Below are 26145 nucleotides of genomic sequence, written 5' to 3' on the forward strand. Positions count from 1 at the left end.
AGCACCACGACCGACACCGTGAGGGGGGAGTAACTTTCCCCATCCCCGCTCACCCCTGGGCCGCGGCCGCCATCACCCAGCCCTCTTCAACTGCGCGGGACCTGCCCTGCCCCCACAGCACCGGTAACAGCACAGGGAGACGGCCTGCGGCCAGAAGGGACTGGAGCGGAGCTAGACTGTTTCTGTTGCCAATTTTTATAGCTGTTGTTGTTTTTTTTCTGCTTTGTTAAATACCAGTAAAGAACTGTTATTCTCATCCCCATATCTCCTGCCTGAAGGTGTCTGAATTGGACCTAAAATAATTAAAAGGGAGGGGGATTGCACTCTGCATTGCAGAAAAGGGGCTCCTGCCTTTCCTTAGACCATACCTGTCTTTCAAACCGAGACAGTCCTTTTTTTGGTGCACTTCCACTGTGCACTTGAACCACTGAGTTTTACAAGATTGTTCAAGAGCAAGACATGTTAAATTAAGAATTGTTTATTTCTAGATTTTATATAGCAAGTAACACAGGCTCTCTGCCTGTCTGTCCATTCCACATGTGTAGCTAGGAAGAGCTCCTTTCTCTTCAAACACATTGTCTAATTATTTCTGTCTTTGCTTATGAATATATTCATTGGAAAAATTCTTCTTTGCTCTGGAGGCAGAAATGAGGATTACTGATGGCTCATATGATAGCATGCCTATGAGCCCTGTAATGAGTTTTTTTTTCATTTCTTATTTGTTTAAAAAGTATCCTAAGTGCTTTCCATCATGTCTGGCTTCACAGCATAGTTGAGTTCTATATTATTTCTAGCTAAGAGAAGTTAATGGGGAAAGGGGCAGGCAGGCTTTTTCTTTAGTTGCTTGTCAGAACATAACTGAAAGGTGAATAAAGAAACAGATCTTTAGGATGCAAGGCTTCCAATATGGCACAAAGTTTTTTATTTTTTTTCTGAGGGACTTGTTTATTTGTTTTACATGTTAACTGCAAAAGCCTAGAAAAGTTACACAACAGTATTGTTTGGAAGGAAAATATTGCAACATACTTTCCAACTCTTCATCAAACTAAGTCACTGTATTCCCTTTTGTTTTTTAAAGTGCAAACAAAGTCATGTTCTGAAGAACTTTACCTGAGAGACCGTTCCTCTCTATGCTGAGTTCGTGTCACTTCCATGCCTCTGTGCATTCTCTGCAAGATTCAAGTTTTAAATTGTCTCTTAAATTATCAGGACAAAATCAAAACCTGTTATTTGTGATATGACCCTAATTATAAAAAATATAACATAATGAACTTCTAATTTAAATATCTTGAAAAATTCTTCAGGTTTTTTTTCTCTCTCTGTCCTCTCCTCCTTCTTGTCTTGTGAAAGAAGGGAGAAAGAGAAGGCAGCAGCAGCTGTGGGTGTAAATGGCATTTTCGCACGAAATATTTGAAAAGCAGTCAGCATTCCATCCACAAGATTTTTTTTTCTGCAGTCCAGAGTGAGACAGCAGTGAAAAGGAGAGTGTGCTATAAGAAAAAGGCTTTTTGTGCAATGACTGGATCAGTATATAGTGGATTATGATGGAGGCAGGGAAGCCACCATGAGTGCAGGTTATAGATCTGCCAGCAGCACAGCTGCTGTGTTCAGTTTGTGATCCAATAAGGTCATTCTTTCTGACTATACCAAGACTTCTTTGCTGAAAACTTCTCTGGGAACTATTGTGAATAATTGCAAACTTCAAAGCAGGCTTTGTTGGAAGACAAAAATAATCGAGTTTATTTTCAATTTACTGAGGCATTGAATAAATTGATAGAAATAGTTGTATAGTTGTATACATTCATAGGCAACTATGGCCTAAAGCAGATACATGTCAAATATGAAGCCTAAACCAGAGTTTATTAGGAGAGAGAATTAAGGTGAGGGAAAGCAGTAAACTGTTTAACAAACGATGAAATGAGACTTTTTCTGACTGTTCAATCTGCTAATGCTCCTGCTCACTGATTGTTTCCCTGCTGGGCACTGACCACTGCCTACTAGATACACAGAGCACATTCTTTACAATAGGCACTCAGTATAACCCACTAAATGATATTGAAAGGCTCTGTGAGTGCCTTCAGCAACTTAAAAATAGAATCAAGTTCTTTGGGTTGTCAGGTGTTGTGCATGTTTGCAGTGAACCTGCACATTTGCAGTCCTGAGTTACTTCTACAAACCTTGTGATTCTTGCATATATAACAAGTAAAACCAACAACTTGTATAATGATCTGTGAACTTTCTGAAGTCACCTGCAAAATATGCTTATTTGGACAATATTTTTTTCTTTTTAAATTAACTGTGGTTAAGATGTGAGATACAAATATTTTTAAGAAAAAAATATTTTATATAGATAAGCTGTATGTGGATGTTGATTGTTCTTTCTTCTTTGCAGATGGACATCTACAGTTTAAATTCCACTACGTAATCATATCACAGCTTTTCTTCCATGTTCATAAAATAGTGGCATCTTTTTCCTTCTTTTAATCTAATATAACAACCACTTCCTACTCTTTCTGTCTTGCAAACTGTTCCCTTGCTCATCTGTAAGAATTTCCACAGCATGGTTACTCACAGAAGGGAAGGTCATATTCATGGTACTTCCAAGGTTGATCCAAGATCAGTCTTTAACTTGGAGTGGTTTTTCTCCAATCTTATTTTCTCCAATCCATGCTACATGAATAACTTTGGTTAGACTTATCTTTTGGGAGCTGAAATTATTGAAAAATTGTTCTGAACTTGAGCTAAGTCTCCAAGATCATGTAGGTCTCTGAGTTCTATAGTTACTGGGTAGAAGGATATTGATAGACTTTTACTGGGAGTCTGGGCCGGGTTTGGAGGTTTTATTCTCTGGGTGTGAAGTTTTATTTTCCTTTAGCAGTTTCCTTATGAAAAATGTTGTTGGGCAGGACTGTGTTAGCATTGAATAACGAGATATATTTATTGCAACTGCTGTGATTGAGTTCCACACAGCCAGTTCATTTATCTCTGAAATTGAGCCGCGTGTCTGACATGTTGGAAGCATGAGATTGGACTTGCACATACAAGTAGCTGAAGTCTGATAAATCTAAACAATATGCATGTGTCCAGTTTCACTGTTTATTAAAGTGTTTGGTTTGATCAGCAGTTGTTCCTTTATTTTATAGCAAAAAGCAACCCTTCCCTTTTGTGTAAATTTGTGCTCACTTTATTTATCTTCAACAGTAGCTGACTTTTATATTTTTCTGTTAACTAAGGGATATGCCTCAGGGAGATATATGTGTGTGTGGCCTTGAACACAAATGGAATGAATCATCATTTTGGTTGTGTCTGAGCACCTGCATGTTGGCTTCCTATTCAGCTTTGGTTTTAATCAACAAAAAAGCCTGCCCTTGAGTCTTTGTATGTGAAAAGCAAAATTAACATCTCCATTCAGTTGTGGCTTTTCTGACAAAGTAGCTCCTGATGGCAATTCCTTTATGTTGTGTAAGACAGAGTGAAGTTGGATAAAATTAATTCAGTCTAGAAAAGCTTACAAGTAGCCTCAGCACATCAAAATCAAAATTCTGAGTATCAATTGAGGTTTCCTCACCCTCAGATGCACACACCAGTATGGATAAGCTCACACTTTATGACTTCAGTGTTACAATGCTGAGACATCCTCATCTGAAGGAGAGGAGATGATGTTCTGTATTTTAGATTCGGAAATGTATTTTGAGGGATGTCTTACCAAACTGCATCACTGTCACGTGAAATAGTTGATTAATAAGTTTTGGAGTGCTGACATCTGTTGGCATCAGCTGTTCAGCTGGTCAAGCTTGCATCATGGAGCCAGCTGCTGGCATCGTGGTCCTTGTCCTGGGGCTTGCTTCACTTGGGCTTTGGAGCTGTTCCTGCCTGCAGGCTCCATCTCCAGGACCCCCCTGTACAGAGGGAGCTGCTGGTGATGGTGGGCAACTGAGGCTACCCTGCATCATGCATGAAGTCCTCATGCTGCTTTAGTAAATGCTCTAAGGCTATTTTTTTCCCTAATCTCTCTTATTTTGATGGTCTTAGTTGCATCCTGTTTCTTAATGACTGGAAGTAATTGCCAGTGTAGTTCATCAATAACTAATATATTTCTTATTGAGGCATGTTGTAGCCTGTTTGCTAACAGAACACAAATTCTGCTTTGAAATGTATGACTCTCTGAATTCACTGACCTTTTCATTACCTAAGCAAGGTCTGAAACCTACTTGCTTTTGTCTTTTTTGTGATTCTTCTTTTGTTTTGTTTTGTTGGGTTTTTTTAATTAGAAGGAAGAGTGTTTCTCACAGCTGTTTTGAAGTAGGAGAAAAGATGGAATCATGTTAAAGATCTAGAGAGAGAGTTGATAGAAATTTATCATTGAAACAATGATTTAATTTTTTTTTGTATTCTAGCACATTCAAATTCCAATCAAGTGAAAGGGTTTGGTGGAGCTAGTTATCATTTTAAAGCCAAAAATAATCTCATTTCTGTAACGATTGGGAAGTGTTCTAGTCCACAACTTGAGGCTGTTACTTCTTCAAATTTTGGTGGTGGTGGTGGTTTTTTGTTGTTTTTGGTTTTTTTCTTTTGACTGCTAACACAGCTATATCTCTTAGTTATTTTTAATGTGTCTTATAGCTCTAAACCAAGAAATTGAAACAGAATTTTCAATTCGTATTCAGAAAGTTAGCTACAATTTTGATTTTTAGGAGTGGAGAATAAGGTAATTTAACGCCTGAGCTCAGGTAGCTTTTATGTTTGTAACTTAAAGAACTGTCAATGTCTTGAAGATACATTCAATCTGAAAACATAAAGGTTTTGAGGGATTGCAGAAACTTTCTTTCAGCTCTTCATGTCTTCCTTTACATGGTTTCTGTGTGTCTGACTGCTCAATACACCACAATGCTTTTATTGTCTCACTTCCTACTGCATGTCATTTGCATAAATTTGTTGCTTATTACAATATATGGAATGTAATCTTTTTCTATTCCATTTATTAAGAATGCAAGAGGCTTTCTGCAACTGAATTTCATTGGCATGTTGAGTTGAAAGAGGAAGCAAAAGAGATTAGAAGTTCATCTTGATTAGAAGGTCATCTTTTGCCCCTCATTTTATCAGCTGGGAGTTGGTTTTGTTTTTTTTTTTTCCTTATAGCAAACAGAAGCTGTATCTGTACAGGCCCTGCTTGAGGCCAGGGAATATTCCACGAGCACTGCAGCTTGGTTATCCATGATGCTAAACTCTTAGAGTGGGTGCTGGTGCTGTTGGGATAGCTGGTACTCCTTGCAATGGTTTGTAGGCAGAGCCCAGGGGCTGGCAGGGACCAGGACCATTCCTGACTGGCAATGTTCCCGTGGCCACCCTGCCTTGGAGGCTGAGAGTGCTGATAGCCTGAACATGGGCTGCTCTGTGCCACAGGGGCTGGGCACGAGTGAATTGCTGCTGGTGGGAGCTGGCTGAAGAGTTGTGACTTAATTATGGAGGCTGAAGTTTGTTACATGCAGTTTGGCACCTTTTCTGCATAGCTGTACTTCATAGTGAGTGTCAAGAAATCAATAACTTTTTAAAAATATGTGGTTCACAAGATAACTAGCAGCATGCACGTTGTAGTGTTTTTCTGGGGCTGGTACAGTTGGGAAAGAATCTCAGAGTCTGCCTTTCTTGCAGTCAGACTCTGGTTAACAGACTAATTTCTGAAAATGAGGAAAAGGACTTGGGGAGAGAAATTATTTGATAACAGAAATAGAGGAAACAATTACACAGGGAATAATATTGTATAAGTGTGCTTTTAAAAATCCTTCTCAAGTCAGGCTTTGACTTTTTCAAAGGGATTGAGGGACTAATAAAAATGTATTAGAAGTGAAATGCTTTAAATTGTACAGTGCTTTGTGTGACTCTGACCTGTTTGGGCAGCTTTGATCAAAGCAGGCAGGCATTTTTAAAGAATTTGCAGATGCTGTGGCCTTCTTTTGCTGTGAGAGCAGCACATACAGATCTTGAATGTAAAAAACACCCAATGCTTCTGCTGAAGTCATTACAATGAAAAGAGAGAAGTCTGCACTGAATTCCCAGGGAGATGGACAGTCTTGTTAAACAGCACAGCTGTTTGGAAATCATCTACTACTTCAACATGGGGTCATTATATTCAGGAGTCTTTTGAAACAGAAGCAATATTCCCGTGTAACTGAATTTCTAGCTGAATCAATGATGCAACTGTCCTCTACCTAAAAGGAAAATAGTGCAAGTAGAAATATAGATAATTAGGTTGGCATATTTGAGAACATCCTGAGGTTTTATGTGAAACTTTTTCTGAATCAGTTTGTTGTAATAAGACACTTGTATTAAAAAAAGAGTTGAGACATGTTTAAAATTTATTGATTTAACATATGCTCAATAGAATAAACTTACATGGGGATAGAACTGACAATTCAGTTGCAACTGTAAGAGACAAAATTTATACCTCATTATAGACTATTGTACCAATAAGCTGAAAAGAATATGTAGAAGGGTGGCTAGTTACTTAAATCCTGCAAATGCATTAATATCCTGGATTTCAATCCTTTGTAACTATGTTTTCTGAATGTCTAGCTATCTGCCTCTGCTCATTGCTTTTTCATTTCTTGCCCATTTTAGTGTGCTGCATAGCATAAAATCCTAATGTGTAGGGGAATAAAATTTACTGCATCTTCAAGAGCTTTCAATGCTGATGAAATTTCTTCATTCTGTCTCATTTTTCTGCATCACAACTTTTCATGTATTAGTTAGGGGGAAAAAAAAATCTGGTTTTCTTAGATGATCAAATATGTTCCTCTGAATATTTTAAAAGCTTTTTTTTTCCTCCCCCCTGAAAACATTATGTCTGAGAGTGAAACTCCAGTATTTTCTTCACAGGCAGTGCCTTGACATAATATGATTTTTTTTTTTGACAGCTTGCCAAACAGTCTTTGTTCATCTTGGTAATACCAATGATTTGGTTATTACTAGGCTTGTAATGACACACAAGTATGCGACCTTAATTGGGACATGGAGATTCCCTGGTTTTGATGCCTGGGGTTTTTAACTGATTTTTTAAGATCTACATGTTTTAATTTTTGAAAATATATGGTGTTATCTTTTGCTCTATGGGAGTATTGGGATAGTTGGTTTCTTCTATATTTTGCAAGCAGTTTTTAGAAATTTTAAAAGTGATGGTGAGTCATCTTGCCTTTTGCTTTATGATAGTTAAACAAAGCATAGTATGAACTATTGAATCATCTTCATAGTATCCCTTGCCCAGTTTTGAGGCTGGTGTGGTATGAAGTGAGAGGAAAAGAGAAGGACAGTATAAAACAATACTTCTGTCCAGCCTGAGTAATTCCTGCCCCTAGGAGAGCTGAAAGAAAAGAAACTGATACTCTGCACCTTTTTTTTTTTTAATGTAGCATTTCTAGTTAGGTGAGCTGTGTCTGTTCATGGCAGCTTTGGCTATTAATATGCAATCCTTGTAAATTGGAAGTGAACAGAGCCCTAGTCACCTTGCAAAAGAGCAGAAATAACAATTTACTGAACCACTAGCCCTGTCAAACTTTATTCTTAATATATTGTTGAGAACAGGATGCCAAACCCTCTCTCTTAACTCATTAGTCACCTTAAATTACCTCCCATTGTTTGGATTCTCCTGGTAACTGCTAAAAACGATAGAAATTTAGAAAGGACTTTTTTTCCAGAGGATTTTGTACAGCTCCAAACCAATTTTTTTTTTTAAAGTTGTGGGACATATCATGGAAAACGTTATCTTTTTTTCACACTGAAAGAAACCAAACATAAATCTTTAATATTGCAAGAATTTTTGAAGAGCTGAATCACAGTCAAGAAACTTGTTTTTGGGGATTTGACTGGTGATTCTTGATCTTTTCAATGTACATTGAAGTCATATCTGAATTCATAAAAAGGTGTAGATTGTTCCTTCACATCATTTTTGTGGACATCAGCTGCACCTTTAGTTCAGAGCCTGTCAGGTAGGTGTTACAAGAGACAGGCATAAAATTAGTCCCACTGCAGTAAAGGAGTTCACTCAGTAGGAATGTCACCGTTCCCTGCTTATTGCAGAACGGGTGTAGTAGATGACCTTTAAAGGTCCAAACTATTCTGCAGAATTGTTAGGGTGGGAAAAGACCTGTAAAATCCTCAAGTCCAACTGTTAATGTAGCACCACCCTGTTCATCACTAGGCCACGTCCCCAGCTGCCACATCCACAAACCTTTTGAACACTGCCAGGGATGGTGACTCCACGACTTTCCTGGGCAACCTTTTCAGTGGGGAAGATTTTCAATCTATCCAGTCCAAACCTTCCCTGGCACACCTTGAGGCAGTTTCCTCTCGTGCTGTCCCTTGTTACCTGGGAGAAAACACCAGTGGTGACAGGCTGCCAGCTGGATGTAATTCCATGGATCATCACTCTCTGGGCATGGCCATCCTGCCAGGCTTCTCCCCAGTTCATGGTGCACACATAAGCCCTGCAAATATTCTGAAAACTGGCCCTGTCAGAAGGCATGTACTTTTATGTCTTTATTTTAAGTAAGCAAGCAATAGAATAGTCCTAAGTCTGTTGCCTGCATCTAAGACGATTTTTTTTCTTCCTGTGAAACAGAAGTAGAAGCAACTACTCTGTATTATAATAAGTGTCCTTTAAACCTTCTCATCTCCCCAGTTAAGGAGGCATAATTTCTTTTAAACAAGAAACTGTTGCAGTAAAGTGCCAGTGCTTCTGGTTTGTGCAGTGACAGCATAAATATAGTTTTTATAGATGACAATCATTGCTTTATTAACAAAACATACTGCTACAACTTGTTTAACAGCCCAATTTATAAACAGAATATATGTCTATATTGTAGTGTAGAATCAGCTTACAGGCTGGTTCCAATAAACCTTATCATTACAATTGTTAAAAACTGAAATCTGAGTTAAGACCAAGCACCAGCGAGTTTCATGAGCACTTGCAAGGTTCCTGCCAGATTAAATAATGCCAATACAGAAAATTTACTTCTAGAAGCATGATGTGAAGTATATTGGGTTTGAGTACCATTGAAATGAAGCCATTACTGATAGTTTTACAAACAGAATATGCCTTGTGGAATTTCTCCTAGCATTTAAAAAAATATTTATATAAATAACTATTTTCAATATCTTGTAATCTCTTTTGTTTAATTTTTACTTTTTTTTGGTCTCTTATATGAAGGTGAAAAATTAGCTAAGTGCTAGGAAAGTATATTTTATAGGCTTAAGAATTGTTTTTCAGTGTTGTAATTTTAAGAGCTGGTGATCTAATAGCAAAAATATCAAATTGAGCTAGATGACATATGAAAAGAGAATACCAATTTCCAGCTGAAGGGGAAAAAATCAGCAATCTGTCTTGATAGTGTCATTGTGCTGTTGTCTGAGTATTGCAAACAGTTGTTAGCCCTTACTGAATTACTGAAAAATTTAAATCACTACTTTTTCCTTCTACCTCCTGGTAATAAAGTCAAGCAACAATGTTTTTTCCATCTCCATCCTCAGTCTTCTCACAAAATTAAAGGGAAGTAATTTTCAGAGACACAGATGAGAATTGGTATTTGTCTCTGCTGTCTTGTACAAAAAAAATTTAGATATTTTATGTTGCTTTCCTTTTCTTTCCTTTCACATGGAATCACAGACATCCACTAATGACCTGGGATCTTAGCCAAGAGCTGGCTGCAGTGGGAGAAAATGCAGGATATTTATAACTTCATTATAATCCATTATTTATTCCTTACTCTCTTCATTGCAAGAGAGATACCATTCAGTATTAAAAAACCTACTTAATTCTCACAGTATTTTTTTTGCTTATTTAAGGATATCAGTAAAACTGCTCTTCCTTTTTTTTATTCTTTTTTTCTTTTCAGTATTCGTTCAGGCACAGATAATGATAGTAGCACAACATTTAAAGTGACAACTTACATTATTTTTTGGCATGAAGTGATATCTGGGGCAGGGGAATGAGATGCCTAAAACATCTGGCCATGGAGTAAAAGAGTGTGACTGTAGAGAATATTGTGTTGCTTCTTCCAGCTCTGACATTAGCCTTTGCTAGACCTTTTGAAAAGCTGAAGATTTTAGCTTCCCCTGTGGTTCCATTATTGAATGGTCTGGCCCAGAATTCACTCAGGAAAAATTTTCCCTCATGGGGTATTGCTGGCACTGGTCTAAGTCACAGAGTTACTGTTCTGCTGCTGAGGATGCACAGCACAGAAATTAAATCTGTACCTCTGACATCCAACCCACCACTCAAACCTGTAGTCCCAGGTTTTGGGACAGAGAAATGAAACCACTTCATTTCTCATCTGCTCATTAAGTGGTTTGTAGACAGTGTTTCAAGTTGTGTGGAGCTAGTAATTTGCTTCCAATCTTCTTCCTTTCCTTAAGGATGCTCACTGAAATTTTTATCTAATTTTAAATACCCCAAAACCATAACATGCTTTGTGTGAATCTTAAAGTATTCATTAATAAAGCCAAAACTTTTCAGGTGTTTTTCAGTGTAGAAAGCTTTATTATGACAAGTATAGCTGGACTGAGCCAAATCAATATTGATGTAGTGTCAAATGCAGTAGTGTTCGGATTATATGGCTATTACATTAAAATTGCTCTTCTGTAAATCAATGATAATACAATAGGAGTCCCTGTTGGAAAGGAAAATAGATGAGAGCTTTTGTACGGGTAGATGAAAATGCACAAGTTGATGTTTAGAGCAGAATACCAGAAATCTTATAAAAAAGAAAGGAAAAAGAGAAGTAGAGAGTGGAGTTGTGCCTTTTATGATGAAGCAGTTTAGAACTTTTAAAAGTTCAAGTTCTATTAGAACATTTATAAATTACGCTGATGTAGTAAGCACAGGTTTTTTTCCTTTTTTCAAAATGAGAGATTTTTTTAAATGAGTAAATAAGGTATATTTTCATTATTGTATAATTCAGTGATAAAGTGGCAGGAATGTAAAGCTACCATTCAGCCTAATCAGAATCTAATATTCTTCCTCCTGTTCCCCCCAGAAGAGCAATAGATTTGTCACATATTATCTGTGACTTTCTCTAGTATTTTTATTTTATAGTTTCTCCTAAATACCTTAATCAAGCTTCAACTTCCGTGCTGTTAAATTTAGTGCGTGCATGTACATTACCACACAGAGCAGGCAGCTTTTCCACCGGAAAAAAAAATGGCACCTGATAAGAGGAACAAAGCCATCACTGTTGTGTCTCACGGGGAGAATTAAAGCACAAAGGGATTTAAGGACACACAGGATGTCTGCTGGCAGAGCCAAGACCAGAACTGTCTCCAGCCCTGGTGCAAATGGCTCTGCCAGGGGCCAAGCCTCTGGAGCTGCAGAGAAGCTGTCCCTTTCACTGCCCTGCTTCCGGTTGGACCGAGAAAAAAAAACCTGAAAAGGCAGGAGAGAGAGAGAGAAGGAAAAGAAATAATCCTGGTTGTGAAGCTGCGGCCTCTTGTTAAGAGAGAAAAAGCGTTCCCAAACCAAGCAACCAGCCTTCCCCCCTTCCGCTCTACCCCATTCACACCAAGGAGTAATGTTGCTGAAGTAATCCAAATGTCACAGTGCGGGGCTCTGTGCAACCGAGCTGCATAATGTGCTTCCCTTTGCTTGTGCTTTCTCTGGCCGTGTACAGACAGCCCTTCTGCTGACATTGGTTTAATATTTGTTAAGACAAAACACGTGCAGAAAAAGCCTTGCATTATTGGAGCAACCTCCTAGATTTGTTTTTACATCTCCTTTCCTTGCATTCTCTTTCTGCCTTTTTATTTGAATTAATCTTGAGGGGGTCTGTAAAGATTGTGGGACGAAGGCTTTCATTATTTTGGCAGGAATTGCTTAGTTCTGTATAATTTTATTTAATGACATATTTTTTTCACCTTCAATCTGAGTCTTGGATGCTACATTCGAGATGTAGCAGCAATTTAATTAAACACAATTTAGTCGTGACCCAAACAGCAACAACTCGAGGCTGGCAAGACTTTGGAAGGAAAACACACCAAGTATGAAATGCAGCATACCTGTGCAAACAGGTACTGCAGGACTGAACCTCTGCACTTCATGCAGCTGTTCATGTGCCCTGACCTATGGGCCGAGTATGGTTTTGTTTGTATAGTAAATAACAGCACCTCTTTAATACTCAATTAATTTTGTAGCTGTGTCTGCTGCAATTGTCTTAATATTCTGAAGTTTTCTATCTACTCACGAGGAGGTTTTCCCTTACATTGTTTGCTTGGCAAATCTTTAATGGAAATCAGGCAGGTGAGTTTTTTCAATGTTTATAAAGTCTCTTGTTGGTTCTGTGGTCGAAAGTAGCTTTTGGGTGTGTGTCTTGCTTCAATTGAGTCTTTTCTACTTTCATTAAAGTGGGGTATTTTAAAGGATGTTTTTTTAATTGGGCTGTGCAAGAAGAAAATTGTCTTGATTTTGGTCCTGGTTATTAGCTGTGGGAATTTATCTTAGTATTTGAACTTTAGCCTAATGTTTTGCAGTCAAATTGGATTGCTTTTGGTGAGTTGTCAATGCTGATGCTTGTGGACTATGCCTGTAATAAGTAGCAATATTATTTATTCAAAATCCTTTTCTTTATTCCTTTTTTTTTTTTGCCTTTACTAAATAAACTCTCCTGAAATTTCTGAGGCTTCCAAGTTTGGTTTAGTGTCCTAATGTTACTATTATACATGGACCCTTTCAGACATTGCCAAATAAGAAAATAGGTGCTGTCCCAATAAGACTTGACAAACTATTTTATTAACTTATTGCTCCTTAAAATTGTAGCTTCCTCTTTCTGCTTTCCCCTCCCTTCTCCTCTGCTTCAGTCAAAGTTGGTTCTTGTTTGTTCATTGTTCTCGAAGCAAAATGCAGGAATTACTTAGGGGAAAAAAACCCCAAGTGCCAGAAAATACTTATTTATCAATATTGATCTGTTACATTTGCAAACTTGGCATTACATGCTGTACCTGGAAGTTCACTGGATTTTTTTTTTATGTGACTCTGAGATTTGGTTGAATAACTTGGAAAAACATTCAATTTCCCACATTATTAAACCCCGGAGCATAACAGTCAATTTACTGTCATTTAAAACAATTGCTTTTTCTTTCTTCTTGCAATCCAGGTTCTGATTGGATTAAGAAAGGAAAGTTTTATGCTTAGGAAATTTATATCGCCAAACCTTAATTTCTGATAGAATAACCCTGTTATCTTCAAAATTAAAGCATTTATTAGTCTAAGAGGGACACTACCAGAGAATAAAGAGAGCCCCTTTGACTTATAATATAAAATGTGTATTTGTTGTCATCAGCTGTGCTAGGTGTGTATCTATTCAATGCATAGTCATTCCAAGAAAAGTCAAAGGTACTGATATTAACTGAGCCTTGTGTTACAAAGTCAGCAGCATTAGTTTGAATCTCATGCATTAGAGAACAGTTTAATTACCTCCAGCCTTTTGGAGGAACAAAAGAAAAACTGACAGTCAACACACTTGTGTCTGTCTTAGTGCATGTCACAGAGAGGTTATAGATTCAAGGGATTATTCACAGGCCATTGGTTTGATAATAACTAAGGAGTCAAAGAATATAAAAGAAAAAAGTCTTTATAATATGCACAGGCAGTTGGGAGAAACAGAATATGCTAAAACTTTTTTTTTCAAAAAGAAATAGGACTTTTTAAAAAGAAAAATTTGAAAACAAAAGCCTTCACACTTTTAAAATCCAAGCAAGAATTTCAATGTAAACTACAGTCCCAAATCATTACTGTTAATATAAGAAATCTGAAAATTCTTTCACTGTTGGTTAGTAACTGGATATGCTCCATGCCATATTTTATTTCTTAGCAGTAGAACAAAATATATTCCAGAAAAAAAAATATAGTAATTTGTCTGCTAATGCATACTTATACACAGACATGCAGGTGTAAGGTGATAAAATGTGATATATAGTCTCAGACTAATAAATAAAGTATTTTTCAGTGTCTTGAAAATTCATTATTTAAGAAAGATGTAGAAAATCCTCTATAAATCTTGACTTGTAAGCTAGCAAAGGAGAGATGAGAGAAGGTTTCTGATTCTGCTGTCCAAATGGGAAAGAATCAGAACAGATTACTGCTTGCCTCTTATAAATCTCCTGGTAGTGAAAAATATTGTTATGCTTATTACTCACAAATCTAATTGCAAAACATGTATCCAACTTCTAAAAAGGAAGAGTTTTACTACTTCAGTATTGTGAAATTCACTTTATAAAGGTTCATGCAGTGGGGAGAAGAAATGTCTTCTGTCTCTTGGTCATCACTGTTTCTTAAGACAGGTGGTATCCTTTGAAATCTCCTAGAGTCCTCCAATTTTTGTATCTTTTGGTAAGACAAGGTGAATTTCAAATATATATTCCTCACATATAATTTTAAAAATGGGCTCTGTGGAAAGGTTAAAATTCTCAAGCATTCTTGAAGAAGCAACCCAAAACCATATCTCAGTTTGTTCTACCAAATTTTATTTTGTTTTGAATTGGGTAATAAATCCTGATTTTCTTGTCAAGGGTGACCTGATACTAACTGCAAATTTTTGATGTGGATTTACTTTGTGTTCCATGTTGACTTCAGTTTATACTTCATGATTTTTGATTTCCAAAAGAGCTTCAGAGGTTATTTGCAGATTGGCACATTCATTTAACCTCTAATACATTTGTATTTCGAAAGAAATAAATAGTCAGTTTTTCTAGTCTTCGGTTTTAAATAGTATTAACTCAATGGTTGTTGCCATAATGCCTTCTCATAACTTTTTCAGAAAGGCATGGGGATTTTTCCCACTGTTAGGACTGTTGACAAGTGACAAATTGTAGAATATTTCAGAGGTCACCATGGGATATGGACCACATACAGCTGGGCGAGTGCAGGGAGAAGCCCTGGCGAGGCCAGTGGGGGCTTTGTTGAAAGGCTCATTCTTGCATGGAACAAAGTGAGCAGTGCCAGCCATGCAGGGAGGACAGAGCCAAATGGTGTGTTCTCTGCAGGAATCCATATCCAACTCGTGTTCCTCCAAAAACCTCATCTTCCTGAAGGCTCATTTCAAATGTGAGGCGTGGGAGAAGTCTTTTCCCTGCCACCAAAGTCTGTGATTCAGTCTATTGTATCATGAAATATGTTAGTACATATGCCCAGAATGATTAATTAAAGGACTTTTTGTATAATCTGCAACTGTTATTGCTGATGGGTATTTGGACTAATGCCTCCGAAATTAGAAAAAGCTTTGATTTCAATTACCCTCTTTCCTTTTTAATCAAGTAATAAATTCATTGCTGTGCTTCACTTCTCCATTTTTTCTGCAGTACACCAAAACAAAGAGGCTTTTCTGATTAAATTGAGGCTATATTCAATTAACTTAATTGTAATTTATCCTCAGAAAAGGAGAGAGTCATTTACCAGAAAGAACAGAAACAAGACAGTACAAATCAGCTTAAAAAGAAGTTCAGTAAATAATTTTTTTCAATTCTGATGTATCATCATCCTAGGGTTATGTCTCTGTTTTCAGAGTATCCAGTTTTGCTTGTATTATATGTCTTCTCTCAAGGCCTAACTTAAAAAGGTCTGATTTGAAACATATTTGAATTAAAGTGTCTGAGTAACCATGTGTATTTAATACAGAATAAATGTAACAGCTTTATTTGAGACTGTGGGTTAAAGGCTCTTCTTCCAGAGAGTACAGGGTACTCTTGGAGAGAGTGCATGCCCAGTCATTTGCACAGTTGGCTTAAATTGCTATGGATGTTCTAAAATGGCAAGGAGTTTTATGAACACTAGTGAGAGCATCCCACAATCTTCTACTAATGGATAGCATTATTCCTACTTTATCCATGGGAAAATTGAATCATGAGAATGTTAAATGAGTTGCACAATGTTGTACAAAAGTTTCAACAACAGAGCAAGAAGTAAGAAGCTGTTGTTCTAAAATACCAGCTTCAGGGTCCAGATGGCATTGATTAGTGTTGCTATCCTGAAAGCTTGCCACCTGTGAATATTTCATTTTATTATACTGAACTCAGTTACAAACTCTCAAAGGTCCATTGTGAACCTTCAAAAAGGAGGACAGCACTTAATGAGGAAACTATCACAGGATCAAGGTACTTCTCCAGGCTGCATTTATCCCTGTTGTAAGAGCTTCTGCCATGTGAAGTATGGGTTTCTAAATTGATATGGAGTCTTCCAGCTGCTTTTAGTACAATGAGCCATACAAAATTCCGGAATTTATTCAGTGTTGATGCTCTGAAATGGGCACAGTATTGCCTTGCTCCCCTTACTTCAAGATAATTCATCCTGTAATTTCTTAGTCCTTTATACTGCTTGACTCCAGTCCTCTGTCAGTCTTCAGAACTTGTTCTTGCCATCTTGAGTTTAGATCAGATTCTTTCCTCCTGCCTCTTAAATTCACATTCCCAGCTACTGATTTCATTGAGGTGCTCACACAGGAGGAACTTTCTCCTTGAACTTAAGTGTCCTGTCTTAGAGATCTCCTGTGAGTTTTATGTGCTAACCAGAGAAGAGATCCTAGTGGTGCTTCTACTGAGGGAAATTTCAGTGTTCACTGGAGAATTCTCATGAGAATAACCTTCCCTGGACCCTGAGTCCTTTTAACCTCTCTGCAGGGCTTCTACATTTGCTGCTCACAAGCAAATGTGCCTGTGCTCAGAAGCACCCCTGCCCTGAATCCCCTGACCATCAGCTTGGACTCTACTCCTAATTAATATTCTTTACCTTAATACTCCTCACCTTAAACATTCCTCGGTGAGTTTTACACAGCCCTGCTGACCCCACTCAAATATCCCAAATTCTCCTGTTTCTTTTTTTCCTTCCAGATTGCTGTGAAGTCCAGGCTGGCCCTCTCCAGAGATCTGCTTCAGTTTCTTAATGGCCTCTAGTAGTACCTGGAAAATTTGTCTCTGTCTTTTTTTTTTTTTTTTTTTATCCCTTGTTTAGTACATTTGTATCCCTGTGTTTTGTTCATGGCTTTCTCTGCATACTTTGAATGGAAAAGTTTCTTGAACTGATAATCTTAGTGAAGCAGATGCTCTGACATGCCACATACCTTACAAATGCAAACAAGGATAAAGGATAGTCGAATTTTGCCAAATAGGAATGTTATTGATTCTTCAGCTGGAAATTAGCATATTGTCCTAGTTTGAGTTGAAATATGATCAGAAAACTAAAGTCTCAGGACAAGATTTTCAGTCTGCTTTCTGACCAATTTAGGTAAAGTGGTGATATCTACGATATGTTTTTTCTCTTGATTTTTGTATCACTTTTAGTACATTTATCTGTTTGTTGGAGAAGCAAATGACCTGGCAGTGGATGAGATTTCACAGCACTGAAACACTGAAATCCTATGCATGTCTCTATATATACTAACCAGCTTTCTATGTGAACAGCAGAACTGTGAATGCTTGTAACATCTCTTTTGCAAGGCCAAAGTGTGCAGGGGGGTTGGCAGCCTGCCTGCTGGAACCTTTTAATCCACATTGCCCTTCCTGGCAAACCTCACTAGGTGTCCTTTCAGCTGCTCTAGGGCAAGGCTTTGATGTCCTGAGAACATGATCACAATGTGGTCACCTGTGGATCAAAAAAAAAAATTAAAGAAAAAGGACCAGGGAAAGTATGAGGAATAATTTCTACTTAAGTCAGATCTTTCTGTATGGATGGTTTGGCCCAACTTTAGCAGCCACAGTAGAACCAATGCAATCTTTGGAAGTCCTGAGAGGCTGACAAGGATTTGGTGGTAACAGGTCCTGCCCCTATAATACAGTGAGCAGAAAAAGACATGTCACTGTTTGTTTGGTGTGAAGAGAAGATAAAGCCTCAGGTGGTGTCACTAAGTGACCAGATGAGTCAGATGGAAATATTGCTTGGGTGAAATCTGCATGCAGGTCAGACTTTGCTTCTGATCTGTAATTTTGATGCTGAATTTCTGTTTTGGCATCAAAGAGCCTTGACTATGCCTTTCTGTCTCATTTATGATGAGAACTGTAAACGTTTGGGGTAGGAAAGATCCTCAAGTATTCACATAGTCTGAATATAAAATAAGAGATAGCAGGCAGGGAAGCACAAACACTGCTGCTCCTTGTCAGCACTATGTTTGGTATCTTAAGAAGTGAATGCTGAGCACTCAGCATTGAGTCTGATAAAACAGACAAATGTGTGAAGATCCTTGTTCCCATGGAGTTATTAAAGGAGCAAGATTTGCAAGTAATGAAGAGTGTTTGCAGGGAGATGTATTGTTCATGGACTGTTTTATTTCTCTTGATCTTTTCAGGTGTTCCAGGACCTTGGCACTTCTGTGTTGTCTGGTGCATTTAGAGGATACAACATCTGCCTCTTTGCATATGGACAGACAGGTTCAGGAAAAACTTACACAATGATGGGAACACCTGTGAGTTACACCACTCATTTTAAACTTAGGGTTGAGGGCAGGTTTTCTAGCAGAAATGTTGCTTTATTTTAAACTGTGGTTATGGTGCTTGTTGAGCAGAATGTTTATACGAGTTTCATTCAGTTTTTAAATGTATAAAATGAGAGCCTTTGCATTTAGGTTAAAAATAGAGTTTCAGGTAAAATATTAGAAAGTATGGTGTAGTTTAAATATTTATTATTAGATAATCTTCTTACTAGATATCAATCTTATCACAGAGTTAAGAGGACAAAAAAAATCAATACCCCTGAATAGTTCTGGATTGTAGAATGTGCAGCCCCAGATAATACAAAGTATTCATTCCTATGTGATATTTTGGCAATCCGACCTATGATGAGATTAAGTTACTTTGACAAATAAAACTGGATACAATTCACAGTAATAGTTCTGTAATGGGCTTGATTATTATTTGTGACATTGGCCTGTGGAAAATAATACTTCACTTCCGGTTTTGACGTGCATTTGAATGGAATTTACAGAAGCTGTCACATTTTAAGATTGTCTACCAGGCATCACCTAAAGTGCATTTTAATCTTGCTACTCAGATTGATGGAGTCAGTTGATGATTTCCTGTGTTTTGCTGCAACAGAAGGCAATTCTATTTTTATCCATGAATATTCCTAGCTGTTGGTGAAACATACTACTAAAAAAAATTTAATCGTTTGCATAAGTGGACCAGTATTTTCTACATCCATAGAATTCAATTTTTAAGGTGAAATAAGGGCAAAATGTGTTCAAAGCCCAAAGATAAGAGTCCTGTTCTAACATAGTTTGTTCTTTTGACAAGATTTTGGATTTTTGAGGTTTTATTTTCTCAATACACATCAACAATAGGATTTAGTTACATATTGCCAGATTCTCTATTAATTTGTGTGAAATCAAGTTTTATGCCATAAAAGCCTGAAGAATTGTTAAAATTTGGGTTATAGGTTGCAAACTAGGATATTTATATTACCCTATCTTGAAAATATCTTAGTAATTCAGAATGCCCACAACTTGAAATCATCACTGTTTTCAAGGAAATTTCTGGATATTGTGTTTCTAAGAGATTTCTTGCTCAAAAATTAATTTCTGTCTGCAATGCAATACTCCTTTGAGCTGATCTGTAATAACATGTGTTCACTGTGAAGCAGTGCTCCAGTGTTTGGTATAAACAGAACTTTTGTCCATGGTGGTCCACTTGATGAACTGGGATTTCCCTCTTTTAAACACAGTTTCAAGTGTGCCTTCTGCAAAAAGTCTTTAATGCTATTCAGCAAGCAGAATCCACCTAAGCCCTGGTGTCTTTGCCTGGGTGTGTTGGCACTGCAGTCACCAAATTGTGAGCAGTCATATCATAAGGAGAGTTCATCACAAAACCACACTTATTTCAGTGTTGTGCAGACTGTTTGGGCAAAATTTAAATCACTTAGTCTGGGTATTGTTAGCAGCCCCATGTCCTGTTCTCTCTGAGAGACAAAATTTATAAATCTAGAATATAAAGCTGTTCCAAGGCTCCTCTGTGATGCCATAGCATGAAGAAATAGAAGTAGAATATGGAAAACCCAAAAATATTCATGAGCAAACAAGCTAGTTTGAGTGTTGGCCTGGCTTCATCTAGTCTGCAATACCTCTGACATAGACATGTCCAGAATCTTTACATCAAACAGCTTTTGGATTTAACCCAAGCCTCTAAACTTCTCCTCAAGGCTGTGTACATTGCTCTAAAATTACTTTTGGTATAAATAGCCATGCTGTTCTGAACTACACTCCATGGCTGTTTGTGTTGTAATCCACCATTCAGTCATTACTGCACTATGATTCTGTCCTTTTCTTAAAACTTGGCTTTTGTTTAAAAATACTTTTTGCATGAGTGTTAGAAAATGTATGATCTAATTTTTTTTTCTGTTTATTATTTGAAGGCATCCATTGGGCTGACACCTCGTATATGTGAGGTAGTTTTTTTTTCTTCACTTGCATTTGTTTAAGCAGTTAGATTTTCTTAATGTATTTTAAATTCACATAAACTTCTCATTTGTGAAGGGCCTCTTTTCAAGGAAGGATGATTACTCAGACCAGATGGCATCATGCAGGGTAAAGGTCAGGTAAGTGTGTCACTGTTTTGTCCAACAATATGAAAGCTTTTAACAACATACTCCTGTGATTGAACAAAGTGAAGACCAGCCTATTTTGTTTCTGTTTTCTTAGAAGATAGTAGTTTTGGAACGAGGGGAAAAACACAGATGAATGAGGAGAAAGGATGGGGTTTAGTTTTCCATCTAAGTATAGTTCTTTGGATGCTGTCTGTTTACTTTTGTATAAACAGCTGAAATAGGAATGAAGTGAAAATTTACTTGCTTTGTTTAACTCCTAAATTGAGCCAGAGTCCTACATTCCAGTCTTTTTCATCATTCCCTTGGACCTAATATAGCATTGTTTGGAAATCTGAGGATTTGAGCCCAATAGTACAAAAAAATCTGTGTAAGAGTCAGTCACATTAAATATACTGTTACTCCTTTTGTTTTGTTTTTAGTTGAGTGAATTTAACTTTCCTTTCTCTTTTTTCTTCTTTTCAGCTTTCTTGAAATCTACAATGAGCGTGTCCGAGACTTGCTGAAACAGTCAGACCGAAAGAAACCTTACACGCTTCGAGTTCGAGAGCACCCTGAAACAGGACCATATGTCCAAGGTGAGAGTGCCCTTCAACCAGCTCCACAGCTGCAAGGGGATGTGTGTCAGGGCTGGGTGTACCTATGCTTGTATTCCTGCAGGGATCCTAATGGCCTCTGCTCTTCAAGGGTTACTTTTCTCAAGTGTTTTCCTCGCTGTATGATCACTGAGAGCTTTGCCTCTGTCATCCTGCTGCCTGGATATCCTGCACTGTCTGCCTTTCCAGCCCTAGGTCACATGGGAGCCATATTATTTTTCTTTTATTTTAAACACATATTAACTTAATCCAGAAATCTACCAACATCACCTCTAAATGGGTTCTCCAGACCAGCCTAAGGTCCCTTCATACCTGTTTTATACCTTGGCAGCAGGATATATATTAAAAAAAAAAAAAAAAAAAAAAAAGGTAGATAAATTCAACTGTTTGATGTTGCAGGGCTGGCCTGCAACATCAATGAGAAGAAATGAAAATCTCACCCAAGTGAAAACTTATTAAGTATGATTTTTGGTTGTCAGCTTTTTCAGTTGTCTTTCTTACCTTAGTTCTCACCTTCTCTCTCATTGTTTTTCGACTTCCAGTTTATTTTCAGTTTGGATTGGTGCTTTCACCTCTCTTACAGCTTCACATTGCAGTTTGGCCTTTGGTATTTCATAAATTGATTGGCTCCTGGTGTAAGGTTTTCCAGCTACATTGCTGTGTATTTGACCAACAGCTGACAAAAATCACATCTCAAAGTCAGTGCACCAGTGTAAAACCACACAAAGTAGATTTACAGTGGAAATCAGATGGAAGAGTGTTTTCAGACTGAGGGTTTGTTTAGAAAGTAAATGCATGCATTTCATTTTTTTCTTGCTTTATATCCAGTGGACAGAATTCCAGAGTAACCTCTGGTATCACTGACTCCACAACTGCAACACCTAGGGGTATGCACTTAGTACACAGCATGCATATCACATAGAATTTTATGGATCCACATCAGAGCAATTACTGATTTGTCTTGGATACTAAATAGAGTCGTTATCTCTGTTTAGTGAATTTCTCTTGCTCTCTCTGGTTGACTTTTCTCCCTGTTTTTCTTTATTATACATCACATGGCTATCCTTACTCCAGAGATTTAAGGAAGATGTGACAGCAGATAGAGTGACTTGACTGTGTGACTGGATGGAGCCTGGTTTAATTGAGCCCAGCTCTGCTTCCTTGGACACCTGCTGCATTGGTCAACCCATGGTTGTTACCAATTCCTCCTCTCAAAATTAGGAATCAGCACTTGAAAAGTGTTGAACTTTCATGGTCCTGTACCCAGGGGCCTATCAGACATTCTGGTTGTTTCAGCTGTGCTTTCCCAGCACATCAGCATCCTGTTTTAAAGAGACTTGGAAAATAATAGATGAACTGATGGCCTCATTAGTATGGGAAACATAATTATTTGAAAAGCAGATTCATAGACATTTGGCTTTTATTGAGGGCTTTCCAAGATTCTCTTTCTACCTGTTTGTTATTGGAAAACTTCATTGTTGATGGAGTTCAGATACTAATTATTTTCTTTTAGCAGCTGCTCATTCACCACATAAGAAAGGGTCTTTAAACTGCTTCCTTCCTTGGCAATTTCCATCTCTTTTCTCAGGCCTTGTATCTCCAGTGATTCCTTGGCTGCATATAATGGAGTTTCCCTGTTTTAAAAGAAAATAAAGTTATAGCTTCTGCCAATGGGCTGGCTTGCCTTTTGTCATTGTTTTGTCTTCATCTGGAACCTTCCAGGCCAATTCTGTCACTTCTTTTTCAATTCTATTGTGGCTTTTGTTGATGTTGTTATGGGGTTTGTTGGGGGGGGGGAGTTGTTGTTTGTTTGTTTCTTTCTATTGTGCTTTTTTTTTTTGTTTATCCATTTTGAATAAGGATTTTATACTTGGACACAACTTAAATTTTTGGCTGGAACAATTTTATGCTAGAGTTCTGAAATATACCAATAAAGTTCCCAGTTGATTAGATTTTATAAACTAAGAGGAAAAGATAGTGGCAAAAGATTAACCTAAGTAATATTTGCCATTTTTGGCCACAGTTGTAAATTCAGTTTAAATAATTTATTTTTGATTATTCACTCCCTCTATATATTATGACACCCTCAAAAAATAATTGTGTTAATGCCTGTGAGAAAATATTTGTTTTCAATGGTGCGATTCATTTTTTTAAATAAACCCCAATCACATGCATGAAAAATGAAATAATTTCTCTGCTGAAGACACCATGGGGTACAATTAGATGCTGTTGTGAGACCATGTAAACTGAAGTAATTTCAGGCTGATGAGTCAGTGTCTTAGGGCAACAGATGAGAGCTCTTTTTTTCCTAGACATGTGTATAAAAAAAAGTGTGATGGGACTGCATTCATTAGCTCACATCAAAAACAAGCAGCAGTGACTTGAATGCAAGTTTGAAGTATAGGCAGCTTGATTTTAATAAGGTCAGGTTTAAGAAAGTCTCTTGTGAAGAGGTTCACAACGCTGGTAAAAATGCCCTTCTCAATTGCACTAATGTATTGCTGCAATCAAAAATTGCTGAGCTCTGTAATGAGAGTTTTCTACGTGCTGAAGTGGTCTTTGGCAATTTTATATATAGTCTCTCTGTGCAGGATCAGAGTGCAAGAATATTTCCAATAGCTGGACAGCTAGGATCAAAATTATCAGCAAGTTTACTGAGAGCTTGGTTTGTGTTTCACTTCCAGGCAATGTTCTGTATGGGAGAAATGAAATTGGTGAACATCAGCAAAGCTCAGAAATTTTCCATTGTTTTCCATAGATCAAGCAAGTTAGGGACTAGTATCTGTATTTGCATCACACTTCTTGCAAGCAATCAGCAATTTTAAGGTTTGCTGACTCTTATGAGGAGCTCCTCAGTGTATATTAGTTTTAGTTGTGTGTTTGGTGTCAATGACATCCAGAGTACTGTGGTTAGCTGTGGATGAAGAATAGAGAGAGGGGAAAATCAGAAAACTTAATCCCTTTAAGGACACTTAAATGCTCTGGGCAATGCATTTTCCATTTGTAAGTCCAGTCAGAAAGTCCCAGGCTCTGAACACTAAGTATTTTAAATGTTTTCCAACCCATCGTTTTTTCACATAAAGGCTGAGAGATTGTAGCCTTTAAAATGCTGAAAGTGTTTCAGTGCTTTGGGTTGGAATCGTTTCAAACTTCTCCCTCACAGATGGCTGCACTGTTAAGGAATCGGCCTCTCTTAAATCAGGAAATGATGCAATCTATTTTATTACTCTGAGACCGATTTCTGGGGGAGATCCTTTCTTACTCCAAGGCAGATTTCTAGACGAGCAAGTGGTTTTGATCTTTCTATGGGACTTGAAAATGACCTTTCTTTTTCTGGCAGCCAACAGAACACTTCATTTCTTTTCAAGCAACATTTAAAATATTTCATTAACCTTATTAAAAAGTTAACTGTTTTAAACTCTCTGCTAGATTCCAGTGCTTAGGGAAATGTAGGCAGGTGAGAATTTCTTCCATGCCTTCTTTTTATAATGGTATTTTTATTCAGTTAAAAAAGACCCTGAAAAGGGGTCTGGGAAAACAATGTATGATAGTTTCCATACTCTGAGCTTTGAAGATCCCAGTGCGGCTGGGAAAATAATGGGCCTCTTTCTCAAATGGAAAATGTGATGACTTCTGGAATTAATGTGTTGTAAAGAGACACTAGAGAGCAGAAGAAACACTTTTGTTTGAAAATCATCCTATACTTTCTGTGTGTGCAAGTGTTCATGCACTCACACTGCAGTTAGGGTTGTTTTTTTTTTAATGTGTGAGTGATCCAAAAATCTTTTTTCCTTATTTGTATCAGTTATTAAAGGACTAAAGTAAAATCCCTTCTTTGTCTTAGGTTTTGCTTTCAGTTAGAGTTAAGCAATCTGTTATCATGAAAGGATACACTCTAACAATATCCAAAGTACTTATTTCTGTCTTGTTAAATTTCACATTAATCTTGACTTACATTCTAGCAGTAGACAAATTATTTGATCCAAATAAATCAATTTTTTTTTCAGTATTTTCCCTTCACCCACACTTTTGTGGTCTGTAGTAAAACAATCGAAACCTAAATCTGTGAGATAAAGCATTCTGCACAGGCATGTTCTGCTAGCTGTGCTATGGCAAAGGCTTGCTTCAAACTCAGGTGTTTTTTAAGGAGTCACTGCAGTACAAATGATAAATAATCCTCAGTGACGAGGCACATTAAACTGGATTTATGGGAAATACGAGCCTGCTGAGGGTAATTTGGTGCGTGTGCTGGGGTTTGCATTTGCCAGGAGCTGGCAGTGCCTCAGCACAGCAGCACACCGCCCTCCTCCGGGCCCCACTGGGTCATGGTCCCCCCTCCAGAACAGCAGGCTCCGAATGTGAGAGCCTTTCACTTCTTTGGGGGGTTTCCCCTTCCTTAAAAATAAAATCAAATTGTTAAAAACAAACGAATAAAAACCAACCGAAAACAAACTGAAAGGAGAAGGCAAGGAAAGGCTAGATGATTCATATCGTTATTTGGGGAGATCCTTCAAAAAGCCCTCTGAGGAGAAAAGTGTATGAAGACTCCCAAGTGCAGGCTAAAGCCTATTTAACTAAGTGGTAAATATTCACAGGAGCTGGTTGTGTGAGCAGAGCCATCATCCAGAGGCAATAGCCAAAATCTTTTTTATAGGATCTGTACCCAAGTCAAAGCAGTGACATAGCTAAACATTTATTATGGACTTAGAGTACTGGCTTTTAAGTACCATGTGGTGCAGATGGAAACGTTCTTATCTTTGAAGGCATGAGGGGTTTTTTATACTGTGTCACTGCATCAGAAGGATGAACTAGGATTCTCTACTCAATTTTTTAAAAAATTAAATAGTTGTGTTTTTAATAAAGTTCACTCTAGTCAAGAGAATACTTGCATAATAGACTGTCATCTCAGCAGAACATCCTTATTCTCCTTGTGTCAGGTAAATTGTAAGATAGACTGAGTGAAACTTCCTGTGAAAGCCAAGTATTTAA

At 37.6% G+C, this 26145-nt stretch overlaps 1 protein-coding gene across 1 annotated transcript in view; it reads left to right on the plus strand.

The window, feature by feature from the left end:
• STARD9 (StAR related lipid transfer domain containing 9) overlaps positions 1–26145 on the plus strand; it is a 103539-nt gene that overhangs the window by 26427 nt on the left and 50967 nt on the right. The window contains exons 4-7 of the mRNA XM_088167010.1: positions 18315–18431; positions 20372–20404; positions 20493–20554; positions 21026–21138. Coding sequence (XP_088023136.1) covers positions 18315–18431; positions 20372–20404; positions 20493–20554; positions 21026–21138 — 325 coding nt within the window. The remainder of the gene's footprint in view (positions 1–18314; positions 18432–20371; positions 20405–20492; positions 20555–21025; positions 21139–26145) is intronic.

This window comes from Sturnus vulgaris, chromosome 6, assembly GCF_052056855.1.
Source record: "Sturnus vulgaris isolate bStuVul1 chromosome 6, bStuVul1.hap1, whole genome shotgun sequence".
In the NCBI taxonomy this organism is placed as follows: Eukaryota; Metazoa; Chordata; class Aves; order Passeriformes; family Sturnidae; genus Sturnus; species Sturnus vulgaris.